This window comes from Natrix helvetica, assembly GCF_964273705.1.
Source record: "Natrix helvetica genome assembly, chromosome: 6".
Taxonomy (NCBI): Eukaryota; Metazoa; Chordata; class Lepidosauria; order Squamata; family Natricidae; genus Natrix; species Natrix helvetica.
The window spans coordinates 15,851,765-15,874,775 of record NC_138553.1 but is presented as its reverse complement, the minus strand read 5'-3'; the positions used below and the strand labels follow the sequence as shown (position 1 = coordinate 15,874,775).

Here is a 23,011-nt window from a genome sequence, read left to right as displayed (position 1 = left end):
TGGACTGGTTGCGGAGCCGCGAGAGATCGAGCGGCGCTGAACATTGGCGTGCGGCAACAGCTTAGAAAAAAACTGCACTGTTCGTCGTCCGGCACATTGCGTCTGCCGTTGGCGATCAGATAGCACTCGAAGCGCTCCAGGAACGCTTCCCAGGTCTCCCCGTCGCAGCCGAAAGGGGCGAACGTTGGCATCGCCGACATGGTCTCCCTCAGAAGTGCCGGGATCGGTCAGGCGGAAAGAAAACGAATTGCCCGGTCCGGTTGTGCCGAGGTGGTAACGTGTGGTGGGTCAGCGGCAGCTGGATCCCACCTTCGTCGCCAGTGTTAGATTGGCACAAACACAAGCGGAGACCGTGAGGCAATTAAGTTTGTCTTTATTGAACACACAACAGCTAAACAGCAATACAGGAGAGAAGCACGGCTGGGCTAGTCTGACAGCTATTTATGTGAAGCTGTCAGACAAGCCAGCCAATCCGAACACCGGATTTTCCCCGCTCTCAGCCAGGTCGCGTCTTATCCAATCAGACGCGACCTGGCTGTTGCTAGTGCAGATGCCGGCTGTCAGGGGGAAATCCCTGACGTCATCTGCCAGGATACAACAGGATTCACTTCAGAAATGGAGCAAGAAAAGTCGTAAAATGGGGCAACGCTCACTCAGCAAATTTCTGACTTAGCGACATAAATTCTGGGTTCTGTTATGGTCATAAGTTGAGGACTACCTGTATTTTTCACTGCATCCAAGGTAAGTCCCCATATGCATGAGCTACTCACCCGACTCAGCTACCTCTGAAATAAGCACTCCCTGTTCCTCTGCCATGAAACCCAGAATGGAAAAAATGGCAAAGCCAGCCACAAAACTTGTGCCACTGTTCAAAAAACACAGAGCGATACAATCCCTAGAAGGAGGAGAAGAGAGAGAGATGACGTGAGGAAAGAGCAATAGTTTGCAAAGACATCTAACATCATGTTATATAAGATAAGAATGATATATTTGTATGAAAATGTGTCCTGAAGTTGTTCAAACTAGTTGCATGGATTTTAAATTTAAAAAGCCAACACAGTTCTAGGCTTCATAAACAGAGGGATAGAATCAAGATCACATGAAGTGTTAATACCACTTTATAAGGCCTTTGTAAGGCCACACTTGGAATACTGCATTCAGTTTTGGTCGCCACAATGTAAAAAAGATGCTGAGACTCTAGAAAGAGTGCAGAGAAGAGCAACAAAGATGATTTAGGGGACTGGAGGCTAAAACATATGAAGAATGGTGGCAGGAACTGGGTATGACTAGTTTAATAGAAAGAAGGATTAGGGGAGACATGATAGCAGTGTTCCAATATCTCAGGGGTTGCCACAAAGAAGAGGGAGTCAAACTATTCCCCAAAGCACCTGAGGGCAGAACAAGAAGCAATGGGTGGAAACTAATCAAGGAGAGAAGCAACTTAGAACTAAGGAGAAATTTCTTGACAGTTAGAACAATTAATCAATGGAACAACTTGCCTCCAGAAGTTGTGAATGCTCCAACACTGGAAGTTTTTAAGATGTTGGATATCCATTTGTCTGAAATGGTATAGGGTTTCCTTCCTAGGCAGAGGGTTGGACTAGAAGACCTCCAAGGTCCCGATTCTAAATTTGAATGTAAATGTAATGAACCTAGGGGAAAATGCAGGATTAATTTTCCAGGCACCTTGATAGTCTTCCCTAAGAAGGGAAAAGGGAGGGAAGGGGGGAACATGGAAGGGACTAGAGTCTCTAGTTGAGACTCTAGAAAGAGTGCAGAGAGCAACCAAGGTGATTAGGGGACTGGAAACTAAAACATATGAAGAATGCTTATAACAACTGGGCATGGCTGGTCTAGTGAAGAGAAGGACCAGGGGAGACATGATAGCAGATAGAGGGAGGGAGGAAGGAAGGACCTGTTGCACATAAATTCAAGAGACTTATGGCTGAAAAAAATTAACCTGTTTGAAAACCTGCTACCAAGTTGATTATGGACATTTCCTTGATTAAAAGATTATTAATCAACTGAAAGATAAACATTGCAGCTCTTGTTTACACTGGGAAACTGATTCTACATGACATTTAATATACAGCACAATATTATTTATCCTATTGATTAGAATCCATGATGAACGCTCAGAAGCGCATGTCATTCAGCAAAGCCTTTTGCAAATACAATTGTTTAGGTATGTGCAGGAATTTGCTGCTTCCATAAAACTAATAAAAGCAGCATGGCAATATCACCATGCAACCTTCACCCCTTCGTGTAAGCACACAGTGCTATGATGCCTATACAAAACGGGCTAGGTTTGCATGGGGATGCCAGGACTCTGCCCCCGCTTGCCTCCTCTGTGGACACTGCTGGCAATTTGTATCTTCCTTTAATCCTTCTTTTTTTATTGTTTTCAATTAATGTGTGGCTAAAGCATTAGTGACAAATAAGATCTTAAATCTTAATTATTCAGATTTGCACAGGGCGGTGCAGAGTTTTAATTGCCCACGATTGCCTATGATTGCAAATTATTGAAACATAATCAAAGGGTAGTGTATAATTGCATAATAAGTGTTTTATTTTTAAATAATGAAATCTTGCTATCACTCCACGCCCAGCTTGTACTTAAAGTGTGGATAATGTTGTTGCCGCATAAGACAGAAAACAAGGAAAGAGTCGGCTGCAAGGAGGAAGCTAATTTATTTATTTATTTAATGAATTAATTGTATTTAGAAAATTTATATGGACTCCCACTCACTCACAGTCACTTTGGGCAGCTTACAAACAATAAAAAACCAAATATAAAAGAATAAAAAATAGTAACACACACACACCAGTGGTAGGGTTCTTTTTTTTTTACTACTGGTTTGCTTGTGCGGGCGGGTGGGCGGGTGGGCAGGCGGGCGCTGCTTCTGCAAATGCACAGAAGTGTCTTGCCGGGTGGGCAGATTCTCCCGCCGCGGCCGGTTCGCTCGATCCGGGCCAAACCGGGAGCAACTCACCTCTGACACAAACTCTTGGTGACAACACACAATCAAACAAGCCACTTGATGGATCCCATTCTGGGCTCTCGAGGCCCATTGGCAGAACCAACTCTTCAGGAATGTCTATGGATTCTCATTCATCCAGGTCGTGGTTGTCCCAAAGGTGCTTTTTTTCAAGAGACAACTGGACTTTCTGTTTTTTCTTTTGAAGACATTTCACTTCTCATCCAAGAATCTTCTTCAGCTCTGACTGGATGGTGGGGAATGGAAGGGATTTATATTCATTGCAGACAGCTGGTCTCCCCTTGAGATGCACCCGAAGACTACAGCTAGTTCAGAATGCGGCCGCGCGGGTTATCATGGGAGGAACAAGATACTCCCATATAACACCATTCCTGCGCGAGCTGCACTGGCTGCCTGTGGTTTTTCGGGTGCGTTTCAAGGTATTGGTTACTATCTTCAAAGCGCTCCATGGCATGGGACCTAGTTACCTGAGGGATCACATCTCACCTCACACATCTCTACGACCTATCCGCTCTCACAGAGAGGGACTCCTCCAGGTGCCATCCGCCAAGCAGTGCCAGCGGGTGACGCCTAGGAGTAGAGCCTTCTCTGTGATGGGCCCAACCCTCTGGAATGACCTCCCTCCCGATATTAGAACTACTAACGACCTCCGCTCCTTCCGACAGAAGCTTAAGACCCACCTGTTCCAATTAGCTGGCTTAGCCGATTTATAGCTCCATCTTCCACCTCCTGGCAAATATTTTATTGTGGAATTTTTTAAGGGAATTTTAATTTTATTTGTATTTTAGCTAAATATTGTACAGTATATTTTCTACCTCCTCCGTCTACGTCTATGTCTATGTTTATGTATATGTATATGGTTTTAATAATGACTGTACACCGCCCCGAGTCCTGCTTAGGAAAGGGCGCGGTCTAGAAATAAAAGCTTATTATTATTATTATTATTTGCATCCTTTTAGAGAGTCGTTGAGGCCACTTGGAGGTTTCTCTGTGCCCTCAGCAGGGCTGGGTTCCGGCCGGCTTTCTGGAGGTTAGCTCGTGCATGCGCTTTGCATGTGTGCATGTGTAGTTCAATTAAAATTGTTCTGCGCACATGCAGAATTTACAAACAAGATGGCGGCACCAGCGTCGCCAACCGGAGAACTGGTTCGGGGGCATGGCGGGCAAGGGTCGCTGCTAGTTCCAGTGACCCATGCCGCTATACCACTACCACTTCAGCCGAACCAGGGCAAACCGGTAGGAACCCACATCTGGTCCTCAAGGTCACCTGAGCAAATGGGTGTGGAGCCTTCTTGGAACGGCTAAAATGACTGTGTTGTAGAGCTGTGCAGGATGTTTTCTGCCCTAAGTCTCTTTACTTTTCAACAGTTGCCTCTTGAAAAAGCATCTTTGGGACAAGTCTTCAGGACCATATGAAAGAGTTTCAAAGTGGGGGCCAGTCTAATGTCTGCAGGGATGATGTTCCAAAGGGAGGGAGACACCACGGAGAAAGCTCTTCTTCTGGGTCCTGCCAGATGTTCTTCCTTAGGAGATTCTTTAAAGATTCAGGTGGATGTAACTAATTTACGTGGGTTTAACTAAGCATTAAATGGCCTGTTGAAACTCAGTTGCACTTTGAAAATTCTTATTGGTCAGATACAATTCTCTATTAAATTTAACTATTATGACAAGTCAGTTCTGAAAAAGAGAAATCCTTTAATTAAGGTTGACATTATCTGGATCCTCTTTAAAGTAAATATGCAAAATTATTTGCGGGATTGGGGCTGCCTTAACCAATTAAATGAAATAAATTAAGATAAGGATTGCATATTAAACAAGTACATTTCAAGTGAGCAATATCGGATATGACGTATGTTTTGGGATGTATCCTAAAGGTTATAGATCAGAGGTGGTATTCAGCCAGTTCTGACAGGTTCTGGAGAATCGGTAGCAGAAATTTTAAGTAGTTCAGAAAACCAGCAAATAGCCTGGCCCCGCCCCTGCTGCCTCCCAGCTGATCTTCTTTTGCTGCCCTGAACAGGAGAACGGAGCTGGAAAGCAGGTTAGTAGGATGGGAATTATATGTAGTAATCTTCCCCCAGGAGTGGGGAGGGAATGGGGATTTTGCAGTATCCTTCCCCTGCCATGTCCACAAAGCCACGCCCACAAAGCCACACCACACCCACAAAGCCACACCCATAGAACTGGTAGTTTGGAGGAGGGCGCAGCTGGATTGGGGGAGGAGGTCAAGGCAGTCCGGAAGGGAAATTTAGAATTGGAAAATTTTATGGCAAAAATAGAACTTGAAAGAATGTCCTTTTTTCTCAGATTCCAGAACCTACCAGAGACAGAAAATGAAGATCTTAAGGATATTATGATTTCAATTTTAGCAGAATATATTAAGAGAAATAAAGAACAGTTGTGGTGGGCTATGGACCTGGTTTACAGGATTAATTCAGGTAGAACAAGAAGCAATGGGTGGAAACTAATCAAGGAGAGAAGCAACTTAGAACTGAGGAGAAATTTCCTGACAGTGAGAACAATTAATCAGTGGAACAGCTTGCCTCCAGAAGTTGTGAATGCCCCAACACTGGAAGTCTTTAAGAAGATGTTGGATAGCTATTTGTCTGAAACGGTATAGGGTTTCCTGCCTAGGCAGGGGGTTGGACTAGAAGACCTCCAAGGTCCCTTCCAACTCTACTATTGTATTGTATTGTATTGTATATGCCAGAACACATAATGTTCCAAGGGAGGTACATGTTAAGTTTCTTAGGAGGACCACGAGGGATGAGGTGCTAGGGGACCAAAGGGAGGGACCATTAAAATATAAAGAGAAAGAAATTACCATTCTAAAGCAAATTCCGAAAAAAATAAGGGAAAAAAGGAGGAAGTATTCCCTCTTATCAAAGAAATTATACAATAAAGGAGTTTGGTTTAGATGGTTATTGCCAGAGGGAATATTGATTTTTTTGGGAGGGAAACAGAATTAGAATTAATACAGTGGAGGAGGCTGAAGCCTTCATTAAAAAACATTTTTCTCTCCTAGAGGACGAAAATAGGGGAGGTGGTGAAAAAGGTAGTAATGTACAAGATATGAAGGAGGGGGGGGGGGCTGTGGCTCCATCTGGGGACAGGGAGGAGGGAGCAATATCGAAAAGGCTCAGGTCACAAAAATGAATGTATTTGAAATACTATGATAATTGTTGATATACTAGAAAGAGATGATTGAACATATGGTTGATATAATGTAAAACAAGACTCTGTTTATGCTTATCATTTATACGTTGTTTTTAACATTGTAAAAATTGTGAGATTTGGGGGGATTTCTACCACTAGCATGGGAGCTGCCAAAATTTTCTTTGTACCCTTTTTACCTTTCCCTATAAATGTCCAAAAACCAATAAAATTCTTTAAAAAAAAACTGGTAGTAAAAAACATTGAATCCCACCACTGTTATAGATATATTTATTTGCGGCAATTCCACGTTTTCTGTAGCATGTGGTATATTTTGCGGTTTCAGGGGGAAATGGGAAATAATAATACTCAGTTTGAAGAGATGGGAATTGGACAGATCATGACATTTTGAAAGCAAGTAGGAATTATTCAAACCTGCTTCTGCAATGGAGATGAGTTGCAGAAAATTGAACAAACAAGGATCAAGCAACAAGGACAAGGGTTATAAATGCTAGAGGCACATTCAGTTACCTGTAACAGTTGTTATGATACTTATTGTAGCTGCCCAAAGCTGTTAGGCACCCCAGGCAAATGGCGTACGAGAAGAAGATCTGAGTGCCTGCATCCATCCATACCTATAAGCAAGGGAAACAACAACAAAGGAATAGAATCCATAAGGGTCCATCAGTTTTTAAAGGCCCTATAACATATGCAGGGATTCAATGCTGTCTGCCATTCTCTCTTGGGTACTCCTGGATAAGAAGGATTGTGTGTGTGTGTGTGTGTGTCTGTCTGTGTGTGTGTCATAACACTGATTGGAAGAGAGGGTAAAACAAAACTTTTTCATGGGGGGGGAGGAGAAGAAGAAGAAGAAGAAAGGAGAAGAAGAGGAGGAGGAAGAGAAAGAAAGAAGGGGGATGGGGGAAGAGTAGGAGGAGGAGGAGAAAGGAGGGGAGGGGGATAAGAAGAGGAGGAGGAAGAGGAAGAGGAGAAGAAGAAGAAGAAGAAGAAGAAGAAGAAGAAGAAGAAGAAGAAGAAGAAGAAGAAGAAGAAGAAGAAGAAGAAGGGAGAAGAGGAGGAGGAGAAGAGGAAGATCAAGACGAAGATGGATTCTAGTTCATGTTCAGTGCTGCACATTTGCCTGTTTCAAGGAGCTTGGGAAAAGACTCCTTAAATAATTGTGTATGGATCGGGAGAAGGCCATTGAAGAAAGAAGGTGGATGAAAAGATCATCACTGAAGGGGAATAGTTGTAGCACAAGGGTTGAAATGAAGGGTCCTTGGTGCTCCCTGAGGTTCATTCTTTCCTTGCAGATGTTTCCTTACCCAAACTAGGTAACATCATCAGTGGGAAGAGATCATCCACTATTAGATTAATGAAGACCCTTTGCTAGATATCTATTATGTCTAATAGTTATTATATTCTTTTTTTAAAAAAAACACAGAATTATCAAACCCTTTCCAATATATTATATTGTCAATACAGCAACAATTTGCACACCAAAGGCATCCAATAATTTGATTTTATTTATATCACGTTTATGTCACTTTTCCAAGCCAGAATTCTAAGTAATGTTAATTAATATGATAAAAAATATCAATAAATTCTAAATGTAATATTTTTAAATAAAACAGCATCATAGGCTGTATTGTAATCAAAGCAATCCTACCAGAAGATAATTAAGAGGAGATTCCTGTGTATGCATGGCTAAGAACCCGAGATATGGAGGAAGACCATAAGATTACCAATATCATAAGCAAAGTTCAAGAAAAACACTCTCTAATTCTTTATCTAAATCTCATTGCCCCTGTAATCAGCAGGTTATTAGGTCTAAAATCGCATGCTCAAGTTAAACTATACTCTCTAAGGAACTATTGATTCTTGCATACTTCCAGAGATTCTTCACGGAGATACATCCTACTGCAACTCATCTTTCTCTGCAATCTGCGACTCCCACCTATAACTGGAAGCTATTCTGATCGTATCTTTATGTAACAGCCAGCCCTTAGCGCTGTCAAATAAACAGCTTCAGTATTGAACCAATCAATACTCCAAACATTGAAAATTACACATCAGAAATCTAATATCCTTGAGTGTCAAACAAAACTCAACCCATTAGGAGAGAGCTGGAAAATATTCAAACATTCAAAGAAGACCCAGAGCAGGGTTGTATGTAGTTCTTTCATCTCTCTGCTGTGGTTCCCTGTCACCGGTCAGTGCCACAATTTTGAGAGGAGCTGCCAGTTGGGAGGTGGAAGCACGGCATGCCAGGAGGAGACTCTATGGCAAGGAGCAGATTTTCTGGTCAGCTCCACAGTTGATAGGGCTTTTGGGGTTAGGACAGGCAGAGGAAAAAGGATGCCGTGCTAGGAGGAGACTCTATGGTGGGGGAATCGGACTTCCGGTTGGCTCCAGAATTGAACGGGGGGCTTCCAGTTAGGACCTTTGTGGCTCCTTGTGTGTTTAAGGTTGCCGACCCCTGATCCAGACCATCAAAATGGGCAAAGAAGAAGCCAGAGACGTTTTGGAGGATGTTCAAATACCACTATCGAAAAGAAAAGCATCTTGATGCCCAGAGGATGTTTCGAAAGGTACAAGAGAGCATAAAGGTGCATCAGTATTTCCAAAGACATTATATAAGAGATATGGAACAAAACAAAACAAAAACTATAGGGAAATACCAAACTGGCTCTCCATCCTAGAAGCGGTGGTATACCCAAACCTTATAAATTGGGGGGAAATTGTAACATATAAAGACATGTTAGATGATCAAGGGGGATCAAAATCGAGACTGCAACTAAAAGAACAAGGATTGGAATTAGAATGGCGGTCATATTTACAAATTCAGTCATGTTATACGAAAGATATGAGAACCTGGGGCATCAATAGGAATTTAATGCCATTAAATAAACTTCTATCGGGGACAGTGGAGAAAATGATCAAAGCAATGTATACATTTTTATTAGAATACAAAAAGGAGGAAGAGCATGCTAAAGAAACGATTGTGGTATGGGCAAAGAACTTGGGGTACAATATCGAATGAGAAAAATGGGAAAAATTGGGGGATAAAAACAGGAAACTAACTTTGGCCACATCGTACAAAGATGCTTCTTAAGATGAAAAATGAAATGTCTTCTTCATCCTCCTCCTCAAGGGAAAAAAACAGTCCACTTGACTTTTGAAAAAGCACCTTAGAACATGGGAAGTGATAGGATGTACTCCTGGTAATAAATATTATTGGAGAAATTGAGCAACTTCGCCAGTTTTATTTTTTCATTGCAAAAGTCTGTATGCGTGTAAGAATGAGGTGTGATTCACCTCCCCTTTGTCTCTTCCCCTTGTTGAGCCCCTGCAGCAGCAATCGTTGTCTTCTTCATTTGAAAGGCAAATCTTAACGGGAGAAAAAAAAATCACCTAAATGTGAAAGTCACGGGGGTGAATCTCCCATCCACGCAAGCAAAGAAATGACAGCCTGGTTTTGCAAATCTAAACGTCCTAATCAGTGGTGGAATTCAAAAGTTTTCCCAACCTGTTCTGTGGGCGTGGCTTGGTGGGCATGGCTTGGTGGGCATGTGACCGAGTGGACGTGGCTGCACAACTGACTCACACACAATGCAAAAGCAGCTGGACTTCACAGAAAATGGCCCCTGCAACAAGCAGGAACCTCACCCAGAGCTCAAAAACCAACTATCACACTTTACACACACACACAAAAACAAAAGCTACACAACTGACTCACACACAATGCAAAAGCAGCTGGACTTCACACAAAATGGCCCCTGCAACAAGCAGGAACCTCACCCAGAGCTCAAAAACCAACTATCACACTTTACACACACACACACAAAAACAAAAGCTACACAACTGACTCACACACAATGCAAAAGCAGCTGGACTTCACACAAAATGGTCCCTGCAACAAGCAGGAACCTCACCCAGAGCTCAAAAACCAACTATCACACTTTACACACACACACAAAAACAAAAGCTACACAACTGACTCACACACAATGCAAAAGCAGCTGGACTTCACACAAAATGGCCCCTGCAACAAGCAGGAACCTCACCCAGAGCTCAAAAACCAACTATCACACTTTACACACACACACAAAAACAAAAGCTACACAACTGACTCACACACAATGCAAAAGCAGCTGGACTTCACACAAAATGGCCCCTGCAACAAGCAGGAACCTCACCCAGAGCTCAAAAACCAACTATCACACTTTACACACACACACACACAAAAACAAAAGCTACACAACTGACTCACACACAATGCAAAAGCAGCTGGACTTCACACAAAATGGTCCCTGCAACAAGCAGGAACCTCACCCAGAGCTCAAAAACCAACTATCACACTTTACACACACACACAAAAACAAAAGCTACACAACTGACTCACACACAATGCAAAAGCAGCTGGACTTCACACAAAATGGCCCCTGCAACAAGCAGGAACCTCACCCAGAGCTCAAAAACCAACTATCACACTTTACACACACAAAAAAAAACAAGCTACACAACTGACTCACACACAATGCAAAAGCAGCTGGACTTCACACAAAATGGCCCCTGCAACAAGCAGGAACCTCACCCAGAGCTCAAAAACCAACTATCACACTTTACACACACACACAAAAACAAAAGCTACACAACTGACTCACACACAATGCAAAAGCAGCTGGACTTCACACAAAATGGCCCCTGCAACAAGCAGGAACCTCACCCAGAGCTCAAAAACCAACTATCACACTTTGCACACACACAAAAAAACACAAAAGCTACACAACTGACTCACATGCAATGCAAAAGCAGCTGGGCTTCACACAAAATGGTCCCTGCAACAAGCATGAACCTCACAGAGTCACAGAGAGCTCAAAAACCAACAACTATCACACTTTACACCAAAGTAACACAACTGACTCACAAGCAGTGCAAAAGCAGCTGGACTTCACAGCGAATCGGCCCGAACCGGTAGCATTTCACCCCTGGTGCTAGTCCAGAGCTAAACTAAAATGTACTTTTTAGACTGACATCAGGCCTTGAGGTGAAGAGTGAGGTAAAACTACACAGTGGGATAACTCCATGGTTTTGCCAAGGGCTTGCTAGATTTTAGGCTAGCTTGAGAGGAGTTTGAAAAGGTTATGAAGGGTTTTGCTGACCTATTTTTTTTTTCTCCCCAGGCCCACATCCCCTTAATCTCCTTTGGAGACACTGTCTCAGCACAAAAGGCTGGTACAGCAGCTCAGCAGGAACCTGGATTTTGACACGGAGCAACTTGCCCTAAGGAGATTAAAAACACAGTTGGGGCAAAGAACTTATAGGAAGACAAGCGGATCACTGTTCCTTTGAAACACTCGCTTTATCGTCTGCGGTGGCCTCTCGCGGTATATTCCGTGCCTCTAAGCATTGTGAAAATGTCTTTTCGTCAGTATTTTCGGTCATTATATGTAAATGTCTCCTTCATATGAGGAGAGGCAGGGAGGGGGGAAAAAATCACAAGGATAAACCTTTGAACTTAGTGCTCCTGAAGTCTACAAATTGAGATGCAGATTGGCTCCAAAGGATCCAACTGGCAAAACCGAAAATAGGGATTTATTGTTAATTCAATTCAGTGGTGGGATTCAAAAATGTTTACCACTGGTTCTGCAGGCGTGGCTTGGTGTATGTGGCAGGGGAAGGATACTGTAAAATCCCCATCCCCTCCCTACTCTAGGGGAAGGATACTGCAAAATCTCCATCCCCTCCCTACTCCAGGGGAAGGATACTGCAAAATCTCCATTCCCTCCCCATTTCAGGGGAAGAATATTGTAAAATCCCCATTCCTTCCCTACTCTGGAGGAAGGATACTGCAAAATCTCCATCCCCTCTCCACTCCAGGGGAAGGATACTGCAAAATCTCCATCCCCTCTCCACTCCAGGGGAAGGATACTGTAAAATCTCCATTCCTTCCCTACTCCAGGGGAAGGATACTGCAAAATCTCCATTCCCTCCCCATTTCAGGGGAAGGATACTGCAAAATCCTCATCCCCTCCCCACTCCAGGGGAAGAATATTGTAAAATCCCCATTCCTTCCCTACTCCGGGGGAAGGATACTGCAAAATCTCCATCCCCTCTCCACTCCAGGGGAAGGATACTGCAAAATCCTCATCCCCTCCCCACTCCAGGGGAAGAATATTGTAAAATCCCCATTCCTTCCCTACTCCGGGGGAAGGATACTGCAAAATCTCCATCCCCTCTCCACTCCAGGGGAAGGATACTGCAAAATCCCCATTCCCTCCCTACTCCAGGAGAACATTACTGCAAAATACCCATTTCCTCCCGATCAGCTGGGACTCAGAAGGCAAATAATAGATCGGGCAGGGCCAGTCAGAGGTGGTATTTACCGGTTCTCCGAACTACTCAAAATCTCTGCTACCGGTTCTCCAGAACTGGTCAGAACCTGCTGAATACCATCTCTGATTGAGTTGTATTTTGTTTAAGTAATATTCCCTTTTATCCCCTCCCCCTTTCATAATGCTCGTGGTGCTCTTACATTTCATCCTCATGGCATTTAGAAATTTTTTTTTGGAATCCTGTAAATTGAATCCAGTCTGTATTTTGGAGCAAGGGCATCTTTTTGGCTCCAAACACTTAGAGAAATGCAGCTACTGACATAGCATGTAAAGGCCATGGATGGTTCTAATTACCCCCCAAATATGTATGTCCATATTATAATAGATAAATTTTGCCTTCTCTAATAGTGATGGCTAGAATTCTGGGAAACGCTTCTGGAGGTCACTGAATAGGGAAAAACTCATTGAGATATTTCTTTGGGAGGGGGAGAATTCCAGAACTCAATTCTGTCTAGGAAGTGTAGTACCCTGCCGGACTAGATATGGTCAGAGAGGCTGGGATTAGGACTTGGTGGGTGGGTGTAGCGGTGTATTAACCATTAAACATATGCTTAGGGCACCAGACCCAATGGGGGCACCACAAAATTGAGAAAGAAAGAAGAACCAATGAAGATTTGTACAGTTTGTACAAAGTGGGGGGGGGGGCACCAAGATTTGTCAGTGCTTAGGGCACCAGTGAGCCTTAATCCTGAGTGGGTGGGCAGGGGTTCATGATGTTTTCTGCCCAAAATAGGACAAAAAATGGTCCCCTAACTCGACTGAAGTGCTTACCACCCAAAGCTGACCAAGTTATTTTAGCACCTATGGGAAAAATCCTATGGGAAAATACAATTTCCTTGGGAAACATAAATAGATTACTTATAGTAATGTCTGTTCCTGTTAGTATCCTCAAAGCAAGACTAGGCAATGGCTTCATTCTGCCCAAAGAAGGAGAGTAGTTGACCCATAGGAAAGTCACATTAAACATGTTCTAGAGTCCTCTTTGTTTTAGTTAGGCTATCACTGCCTAAGATTATATTTGGAAAATGAATTTTGAAGCTAAGCAAGAGGAGGCAAACATGGTGTCCATCGATAGCAGAATAGCAAAGCGAAGGCAAAAAAAAAAAAGGAGGAAAGATCCCTTTGGGATTATAATGTATAGACTCAGCAAAGAAACTGTAAGTAGAAAGCAAAGCAGCAGAATTATTGTGATTCCAAAATACCTTTTGCAAAGCTAAAGGTTAAAGGCAGAAAAATCAGGGAACAGACTGGAGATTGACAGGAGAGGGAAAGAGATGTCTTTGTAACATCAAGGTTTGATAGTAACACTAACTGACTTTCCACAGAGTTCCAGGCTGCAGCAAGGTTACAGATGCTGCAGGACTCAGCATTTTTCTCTCACTTCAGAATTATGAGCAGAAAGATATAACCAGGAAGTAAGAATCAGTCATAGAGATATATCTCAAATGAAAAATAAGAATGTTTGCATATTTCTAACTATACCTTCCTGAGTCCCTTAAGATCTATCTATAGATCTATCTATCTATCTATCTATCTATCTATCTATCTATCTATCTATCTATCTATCTATCATCTATCTATCTATCTATCTATCTATCTATCTATCTATCTATCTATCTATCTATCATCTATCTATCAACTATCATCTATCTATCATCTATCTATCTGTCTATCATCTATCTATCTATCTATCATCTATCATCTATCATCTATCTATTAGTCTATCATCTATCTATCTATCTATCTATCTATCTATCTATCTATCTATCTATCTATCTATCGATCTATCGATCTATCTATCTATCTATCTATCTATCTATCTATCTATCTATCTATCTCACTGAATAGCTTTGAGCTAGTTATAGTCTCTTAATCCAATCTAGTATAGGAAAGGTGTAGGAAAGATAGAATGAGATGTGTTCTGCTTCAGAGAACCATTGGCTATAAATGCAATGAAATTTGAAATTAATGAAATGGGTTAAGTTGGGTTGGGTTGGGTTGAATTATGTTGGGTTGGATAAAAGAGAGAAGGAGAATTTTACAAAAGAGCAGAAAGAGACTCTCCTTTTTCTTAACTTACCTGAGGATCACTGAGTCGAGTGAGGTCTGGGTAAAGGTAGAAGAGAATCCCTTTAGATGCTCCAGGCAAGGAGACACCCCTGATCAGCAGAACAATCAGCATGAGGTATGGGAAGGTGGCAGTGAAGTACACTACCTGGTAAAGACCAAAAGACACTCAGTGTAAGTAAATGCTGTGCAGAACAACCAGGTTGTCACCGTCCAATGGTGCTTGTGGCAAGCCTATGATGACTTTCCTTAGCCCAATGTACTCCAGATGTTTTGGGGCAGCCACTGTTCAAAATGTTAAGAGCAATGTTGACTGGATATTCTTGGAATTGTCATCCCCTCCCATTGGGAGGGCATCCGGTTGTGGAACACTATGCAATATCTCCTTACTCTTTCAACTTTGGCTGAGGGATACAGAAGAGTGAAAAGAAGATGAGAGCTGTTTTAGGGATATGCATGTCATTCTTGAAATTGGGAATGTCAGTTATCCAGGTCTTAAGTCTGAGCAGTGAATGGCATATATCCCACTTCTTAGTCACTATCCCTTATTGTGTAAGGTACTATGTAGATAGAAATGAAATCACAGCTGAAAATATGACCAAATAGTGTAGGAGGCTCCAGTATGTTCTGGAGAGCTCACATTTTGAAGTGCTCTTGGATATCCTGTACTTCATAGCTGGCTAGTGTTGTGGCCCACCAGCGGCCAGCCCAGCTGGCAGCAGATTCGGACAGTGAGGAGGTTGGGGAGGAACATGGGCCAGTCCTGGAGTCTGGAGAAGGCTCTGCGGAGGGCTCTGTGTCGGAGGCAGAGATGGGGCCAGAGCCATATGCCAGTTATCAGCTGCCCTCAGAGTCAGACATCAGAGAGGCAGACGAACAGCTGGAGCCTGTTCCCAGTGTGCACTTGTGCAGAGTTGCCAGATGAAGGGAACAGCTAAGGAACACACGGTCGACTTGGGAGCAAGGCCACAGGTAGACGGTGAATGCCCCCCCCACCCCAGGGAATAAAAGAGAAGCGAAAAGGGAGGGGTGTTTGCAGGAGACAATTAGTTCATTCCTGCATTCTTGCCAAGTATTGCAGAGTCTGAAAGATATCGGCCTGGGCACTCTCCAAGCCTGAAAAAGGTCGGTAATTGTGAACTATCTTGAAAGACTGTGGGAGAGGAAAGACTTTGCTGGAGAGGAATTCACTGTAAATTAAATAAAAGGGTTTATTGGGAGGAGGACTCAGCTTCGTGCTGCTGGGGAAGCCTAGGTCAGAACAGCTGGAGACAATGTCACCATTCTGCGGTATCCTTCTTTGCCTTACCCCAATATCTAGCACAGCAGGAACTGCAACAGCGACTATAATCAATGGAAAGCAATGCAGTGAATGTCCATACTGAATTCTACTGTATATATTTCTAATTTCACTAATATTTAATTCTGTTTCTCCATTCCTTCCAAAGGAGAAGCAGAAGACGCGAAATCTCTTCTCGAGATGGGCCCTAGTAATTTTAAACAGGCACTAGGAAGAGATCATGAGTCAGGGCATAAAGGGAGAAATTCAATCTAAACCACTCTTTAAATTCTACCTGCATTCCCTTCCTCCCCCATTCCCATTAACTCCAAAAGAACAGAATCAAAAGCTTTGGGCCCATTTGAAGGAAATACCTGCAGACAAATGAGCTCATCACTCTGACATGAGCCCAGTGTCGGCCTCAAAAATTGGCACGCGATCTTTAGCAGACTTTCCTGCTGGCATATTTGAGCAGCTACTAGCAAAATGCAATTTCTCCCTTCCAAATATTTTTTTTTTCCCCTCTTGTCAACCTCTGCCACTTTCAAAAAATCTTGGGCATTTCTCCCCAGCACCGTAGGTGTTCTCTTAATTACAAGCAGCAATTTTATTTTCACCAATAACAAATCATATAGGACAAATAGGAACAACATTAAGGGCACCGACATCTTGTACAGAGCAATGACGCTCGTGGTCTGTGACAGTCATGGCTAACCTTTTTCTAAAGGTGTGCCAAAATTGTCCGTGTGCATACTATTGTGCGTGTACGTGTGCCCACCCCCCTGTGCATGTGTGCATGATACCCCACCATGCCCCTCCATGGGGGGGGGGGTTCACCCTCCCCAGGCTTCAGGAAAGCCTCTAGAGCCTGGGGAGGGCAAAAAACAGGCCCAAAAGGGTCAACCAGAAGTTTGAACTTCCGGTTGACCGGTTGGGCCTATTTTTTGCCCTCCCCAGACTCCAGAGGATTTTCTGTAGCCTGGGAAGGACGAAAACAGCCTCCCCCAGCCCTCCGGAAGGCCGAAAATTAGGTGGCCAGCATGCGCGTGTGTACCGGAGTTGAGGGCTGCTGTGTCAGCAAAAATAGTTCCGTGTGCCATTTGTAGCACGTTTGCCATAGGTTCGCCATCACGGGTCTATGATCTTACTAAAGACTGATCTGATCTGATTTGATATGGTGGAGGGCTAGCTGCCCGCCATCTTATTCTCACATGCAGCCTTTTTTAGGAAGACAGACAAGCTATTTTAGGAAGTTAGCACCCACCCCTCTCCCAGAAGAATGAAATATCCTAGGAGATATTAAAAAGGCAGAATATTATAATTCCCTGGATGAGAAATAGAGAAACATGTTTTTAGGCAAGAAACAGACTCACTCTTAATAGCCCGCCCTCCCCTCCTTTGTCAATGGCCATTAAGGCCTGAGCCAGTCTATTGTACATAACAAAGATCTACCCCCTTTAGACAGAGCCCTTCATTGTACCACCCACTCAGTTTCAACCAAACTTAGCACACAGACAACCTACAGAGCTATCTCTGACCTCTGACAGCAGCCAATCAGGATACTCTTCCTGTGCCCCAGGAAGTTCAAATCCCAGAGAGGGCATAAAAACCCAGGGATTCTCAGCTTCTTCCCTTTTCACTCAGGAGCTCCAAGGCATGTGATCCTGTCCACCATTAAACCATCTTTCCAAACAGCCTCCATATTTCCAGCGTCTTTTCCCCCCACTTGGAACTGAACCCAGATGGACATTTTTTCCAACGCTGGTCTGTGGTAGCAAAATTGAGGAGTCTGAGAGCACCGTTTCTGGCTAACAAATGTTATTAAAAGACATAAGTTGGAACTTGTCAGCTGGAAAAAGGTGTTACCAGACTCCTCCTGAGCTTCTGATTTCTGGCTAACTCCACAAGGTCTCTGCAAAAATCGATTCAGAACACCAGTTGGAATCGTCTATTCTTTCCCTCCTGCTTGAGAGAAAATGTGAAAAATGTGAAACAAAAGTGTAAAAGGGGGGGGGAGTGAGAAAAAGGAAAAAGAATGTGAAAAGGAGACTGTGAAAACATCTCCGAGAAAACTCTTCCCAGAATGGGTAGAGCAGAACTCCCCGAAGTGGTCACCAATGAAATGCTCACTCAAGGGTCATTGAGACTGTCCAAAGGATCAATGTTGGTCTTTTTATTGTTCATAAAACTATTAGTTCAAGTAGCATTTATTCAATTATTCTCATGGAATCAAGGTTTGGAGGCCTGAAGGGGTCGATGAGCTGAAGACTTTGGAGACCCCTGAATTAAAGTTGTGTCCACCTGCTAGGATATACATTTTCAAATTGTGGATGATTGTGCTTATTCTTTAGCAGTGATGGCTAACCTTTTTGGGGGGAAGTGCGTGGGGGTCATCATGCACATGCCCACACCAATAACTCTATGCGCCCTCCCGCTTTTGGCATGCACACACAACCTCCCCCCACTTTTGGCACACGATGGCATGGTAGACCCGTTTTTCGCCCTCCCCAGGCTCCAGACCCTTTCTAAGACCCTAGGGAGGGTGAAAAAGGCCTTCCCCACTCCACCAGAGGCCAAAAATGGCCTGTTTGCCAACTTCCAGTCAGACTAGAAGATCCGTTTTTCACTCTCCCCAGGCTCCAGAGCCTAGGGATGGTGAAAATGGCCTTCCCCACCCCCCCTGGAGGCCGAAAAGAGCCCTTTTCCTGACTTCTGGTGGGTCCAGAAGGCCTGAAAAGATATCAGCCTGGCAGCTCTCCAAGCCTGATCAAGATCTGTGGTTGTGAAATCTCTTGAAAGACTGTTGGCCAGGACTTTGCTGCAGAGGAATTCACTTTAAACTTAATAAAAGGGATTTTATCGGGACGAGGAGTCAGCTTTGTGCTTTTGGGAAGTCTAGGACAGAACAATGACAGAGGAAATCTTTACCTTTACCTTTTAACTCTCTTCTAGTTCTTTAATTTTTATATTTTATATGAACAACAAAGACTTAACTAGGAGACTTCAGTGTCTCTTCCAGCCCTACGATTCCATGATTCTATTAATTCTTAATCAATCAGTGATGTTCATTCCCAGCCTTTAGATCCGTGGTTCTCAACCTGTGGGTCGGGACCCCTTTGGAGGTCGAACGATCCTTTCACAGGAGTCGCCTAAGACCTTTGGAAAACACATATTTTCAAAAAAAATACGGAAAACATAAAATAATTTTATGGTTGGGGGTCACCATGACATGAGGAACTGTATTAAAGGGTCACGGCATTAGGAAGGTTGAGACCCACTGCTTTAGATATACTCTCCTGCTTGATTGGTGATTAAAGAATAAGCAGAACTGTCATTGGTCCCTCCTGAGTAAACCAGCAAAGAAGGACTTTCTTGAAATAAAGTCTTTGGTGCAGAGGAGGGTTGCTCCTGGTTTGGCCCAGTTTGGCCCGGTTCGGCCGAACCAGTAGTGGTGATTTGGCCTGGGCAGTCACCCAGGCTGGCCACGCCCACAGACTGGTTCCCCAATCTCTTCTGCCATTGCCGGCATGTTTCTGTGCAGTTGATTTTCAGTCAACTGAGCATGCGCGAGCAATGAGCGAAGCGAACCAGTACCAACCGGTACAGGAACCCACCCCTGTTTTGGTGGCAGCACTACTCATCCAGCTGCATCCCAGGGGTTTTATGCAGTTGTCCCTGAGAAGATAACAGTGGCATTGTGGATAAGGAATTACATTCACTATACAATCCTGTTTTTACAAACAGCAAGCATTGATCCAAAATAAGTGAGACATGTGGCTTTCTGAAAAATAAAATTTTAACAAGGATGCAAAACTAAGCAAGCTTTCCCTGCAAAATATGGTTTTAGTTGGTTTATTTCCAATGTCAGTATTTTATTTTATAAGGTTTCAAGCTTCTGTTACCATTTTGATTCATAGATTAAACATATGTTATGAAAGATGATAGATTTCTTCCCAAACTGCAACAAAAGTGATAACTTATATTCACTGGGCAAATTACACAAATTTGCTTTAATTCTAGGATGTTGGGGCAGACGGAAGAACAAAATTTAAGAATCCTGGTTTATTTTAACTGGTGGAATATCCTTCTTATGCAGAAAAATTATTCCCAAACTAACTCATGAATTCTTTTTCATTGAGAATTGCTGGAGATTGAACTCAAAACTTGCTTACATGCAAGATTTGATGATGGAAATGACTATTGATCATTAAGCAATAGACACCCACGGCTGAGTTAATACATTATATAAAGCCAAAAAATGTCTTGATTTGGATTTAGCACAATTTGTAAATCCAGCAATTGTGTTTTATAACCAAGACTTGTACTTTGGTGTTATGCCTGAATGAGGCTCGTTCAACAGACTGAAGTAAATATTACTCTGATTCGTGAAATCTATTCATTACATTTAGCTTCCAACTGACAATGAATCATTGAAGCTTCGAAATTTCTGACTGAACGTGTCTTCGTTCACTATTTTTCCATTTCAAAAATAAAAGTTATAGTTCAGTTGGAAAAATACTTATTAATGGGAATTCCAAAACAAAACCCTTTTTAATTCCTTGATCCATTTGGCTTAGAATATATCCACAAAGGGGGTTTTCTCTCATTCATTTTTGGATTGAAATTATAAATCGAAGAAAGAGCTTGTAAGTCATGCATGTCCACTTCACTGACTCAACACTTAACCTTTCCGCAGCATGGAAATTACTATATTATTTGAAATATAGCCAAACCAAAACACTGAAAGGAAATTTTGTTCTCACCTCTTGTCCACAATCAATTCCCCACTAAAAGTTAAAGTACCATACACTTCTACAAACGCTTGGTGAGATATTGATTCCAGAAATGAATGAAACTTCCAAAAAGTAGGGCTACTATGTTAATATAAGATGTTAGTTGAACCAAGTGTCTTCTCAACTTCAACAGAAGTTCAAAACAATCAACCTTTTATACAAATTTGGATTTTTAGTTTGTAAGCTAGAAACAGCATAAATCAAATCCCTTTAAGCCAAATCTCCTTCCCAAGGACTTATTAACCTTTTCACTCACTGGAATAAAAAGAAATAATTCTGAGCACCTTCACTGCCCAAACCCTGCAAACATTTTTTGTTCTTACCAAGTTCTACCACCTATATTTATGAAGTGACAACACACCCATCAGCTGATCAATAATGAAACTCAAAGACTGGCATCAAATCAAGATCCCATGCCAGTGGTGGGATTCAAATAATTTAACAACCGGTTCTTTGCCCTAATGATTTCTTCCAACAACCAGTTCACCAAACTGCTCAGAAAGTTAACAACCGGTTCTCCCAAAGTAGTTCAAACTGGCTGAATCCCATCACTGCCCCATGCCCAACTTTCACTCATTATTTTTGTCATGGAGAAAAGGAGAAACCCACTCAAGCTGAAGAGAAATCATAAAGCTGCCTCTCTGTTCAACCAAAAGAGGTATTGCAATCATAGTATTACAGACCTGGATTGTGCAGACAATTTTGGTAGGCAAGTATGATATGTATTGAGATAAATAAAGATAGAAAGGGGGACAACCACATATGGTGTGTTTTAGGGGTTCAAAATCCTATATTTATATATATTGCTTTGTACAGTTCTTTTAATTCCATTTTTAACCTCCTCCATTCCAACTGTACATATTCAATTTTTATTGTATTTTGATATATTTTGCATGGACTGTACACCGCCCCGAGTCCCTTTTGGGAGAGCGGGCGGTCTAGAAGCATGAATAATAAATAAATAAATAAATATAGCGTGAAAATGGTATGTGGGAATGACCTTGAGAGACTGGGCAAAGAGTTACTGCCTAGGGAGCAGTCAATAAGAGGGAGCATAGCCCACAGGACCTTGCGGGATCGCATCCTGCCCCATACATCCCTGCGACCAATTCGCTCTCACAGAGAGGGACTATTCCGGGTGCCGTCCACTAAGCAGTGCCAGCGGGCGGCGCCCAGGAGTAGGGCCTTCTCTGTGATGGGCCCAGCCCTCTGGAATGACCTCCCCCCCGATATTAGGACCACCACTGATCTCCGCTCCTTCCGCAAGAAACTCAAGACCCACCTGTTCCAACTAGCCGGCCTGGCCCAATTATAGCTTTACCTTCTAATCCTCCTGGCAGTTATTTTAAACTTTAGGGTTTTTAATGTTATTTTAATTCTATTGTGTTGATTTTATGCAATTGGTTTGTAAGTTTTTTATACCTCCTCCATGTAACATGTAATATGTCTACGTTTTGATCTTTGATTGTACACCGCCCCGAGTCCCTTTGGGGAGAGGGAGCGGTTTACAAATCTAATAAAATCAATCAATCAAAGAAGCTCAGCTGGTCTCCCTTGCTAGGCTATTGGGTTGTAGTATTGGAATGGGACAACTCTCTGCAGCTAACTCGCCACTGTCACCTTTAATGGTGAAATTCAATTTTTTTTACTACCAGTTCTGTGGGTGTGGCTTGGTGGGCGTGACAGGGAAAGGATACTGCAAAATCTCCATTCCCACCCCACTCTGGGGCCAGCCAATGGTGGCATTTGCCATTTTTCCAAACTACTCAAAATTTCCACTGCCGGTTCTCCAAACTATTCAAAATTTCCGCTATGGTTCTGCCAGAACCTGCTGGATTTCACCCCTGGTCACCTTGTCATGGCCATATTACCATGGGCAACTTGCTGCAGCCACCTCACAGTGGCCAACCCGGCATGGCCATCTCCCCATGGCCAACTGGTCATGGCCAACTCACTGTGGAACAACTCGCCAGGGGACAATTCCTGGCGGGAAAACGCAATAAATGTTACCCACCACTGTTTCTGCTACATTATTTCTATTGACAAAAATGGAAATAATGTAGAAGAAACAGTGGCAGATAACATTTACTGCATTGAGTTACCTTCTGTGAATTGCCCCAGTTGCCCAAGTTGTTCTATGGTAGGTTGGTTGTAGTAAGTTGTCCTGCAGTCAATTGGCCATGGCTAGATAGTCATGCCAGGTTGACAATGGTGAGATGGACAGGACAAGTTGACCATGGTGAGATGGCCACAGAGAGTTGTCCAAGACCCAGGTTGCATAGGTGACAGTGGGAGAACCGTACTTTTAGACTTGCAAGATTC

At 43.0% G+C, this 23,011-nt stretch overlaps 1 protein-coding gene across 1 annotated transcript in view; it reads right to left on the bottom strand.

Annotated features, from left to right (window-relative positions):
• The window catches only part of LOC309394248 (sodium- and chloride-dependent GABA transporter 2-like), a gene marked incomplete at its 5' end in the record, with an annotated part of 216,712 nt that overhangs the window by 161,416 nt on the left and 32,285 nt on the right, over positions 1 to 23,011 (bottom strand). The window contains 3 exons of the mRNA XM_081957156.1: positions 771 to 895; positions 6,684 to 6,787; positions 14,631 to 14,765. Of these exons, the coding sequence (XP_081813282.1) occupies positions 771 to 895; positions 6,684 to 6,787; positions 14,631 to 14,765 (364 nt within the window). The remainder of the gene's footprint in view (positions 1 to 770; positions 896 to 6,683; positions 6,788 to 14,630; positions 14,766 to 23,011) is intronic.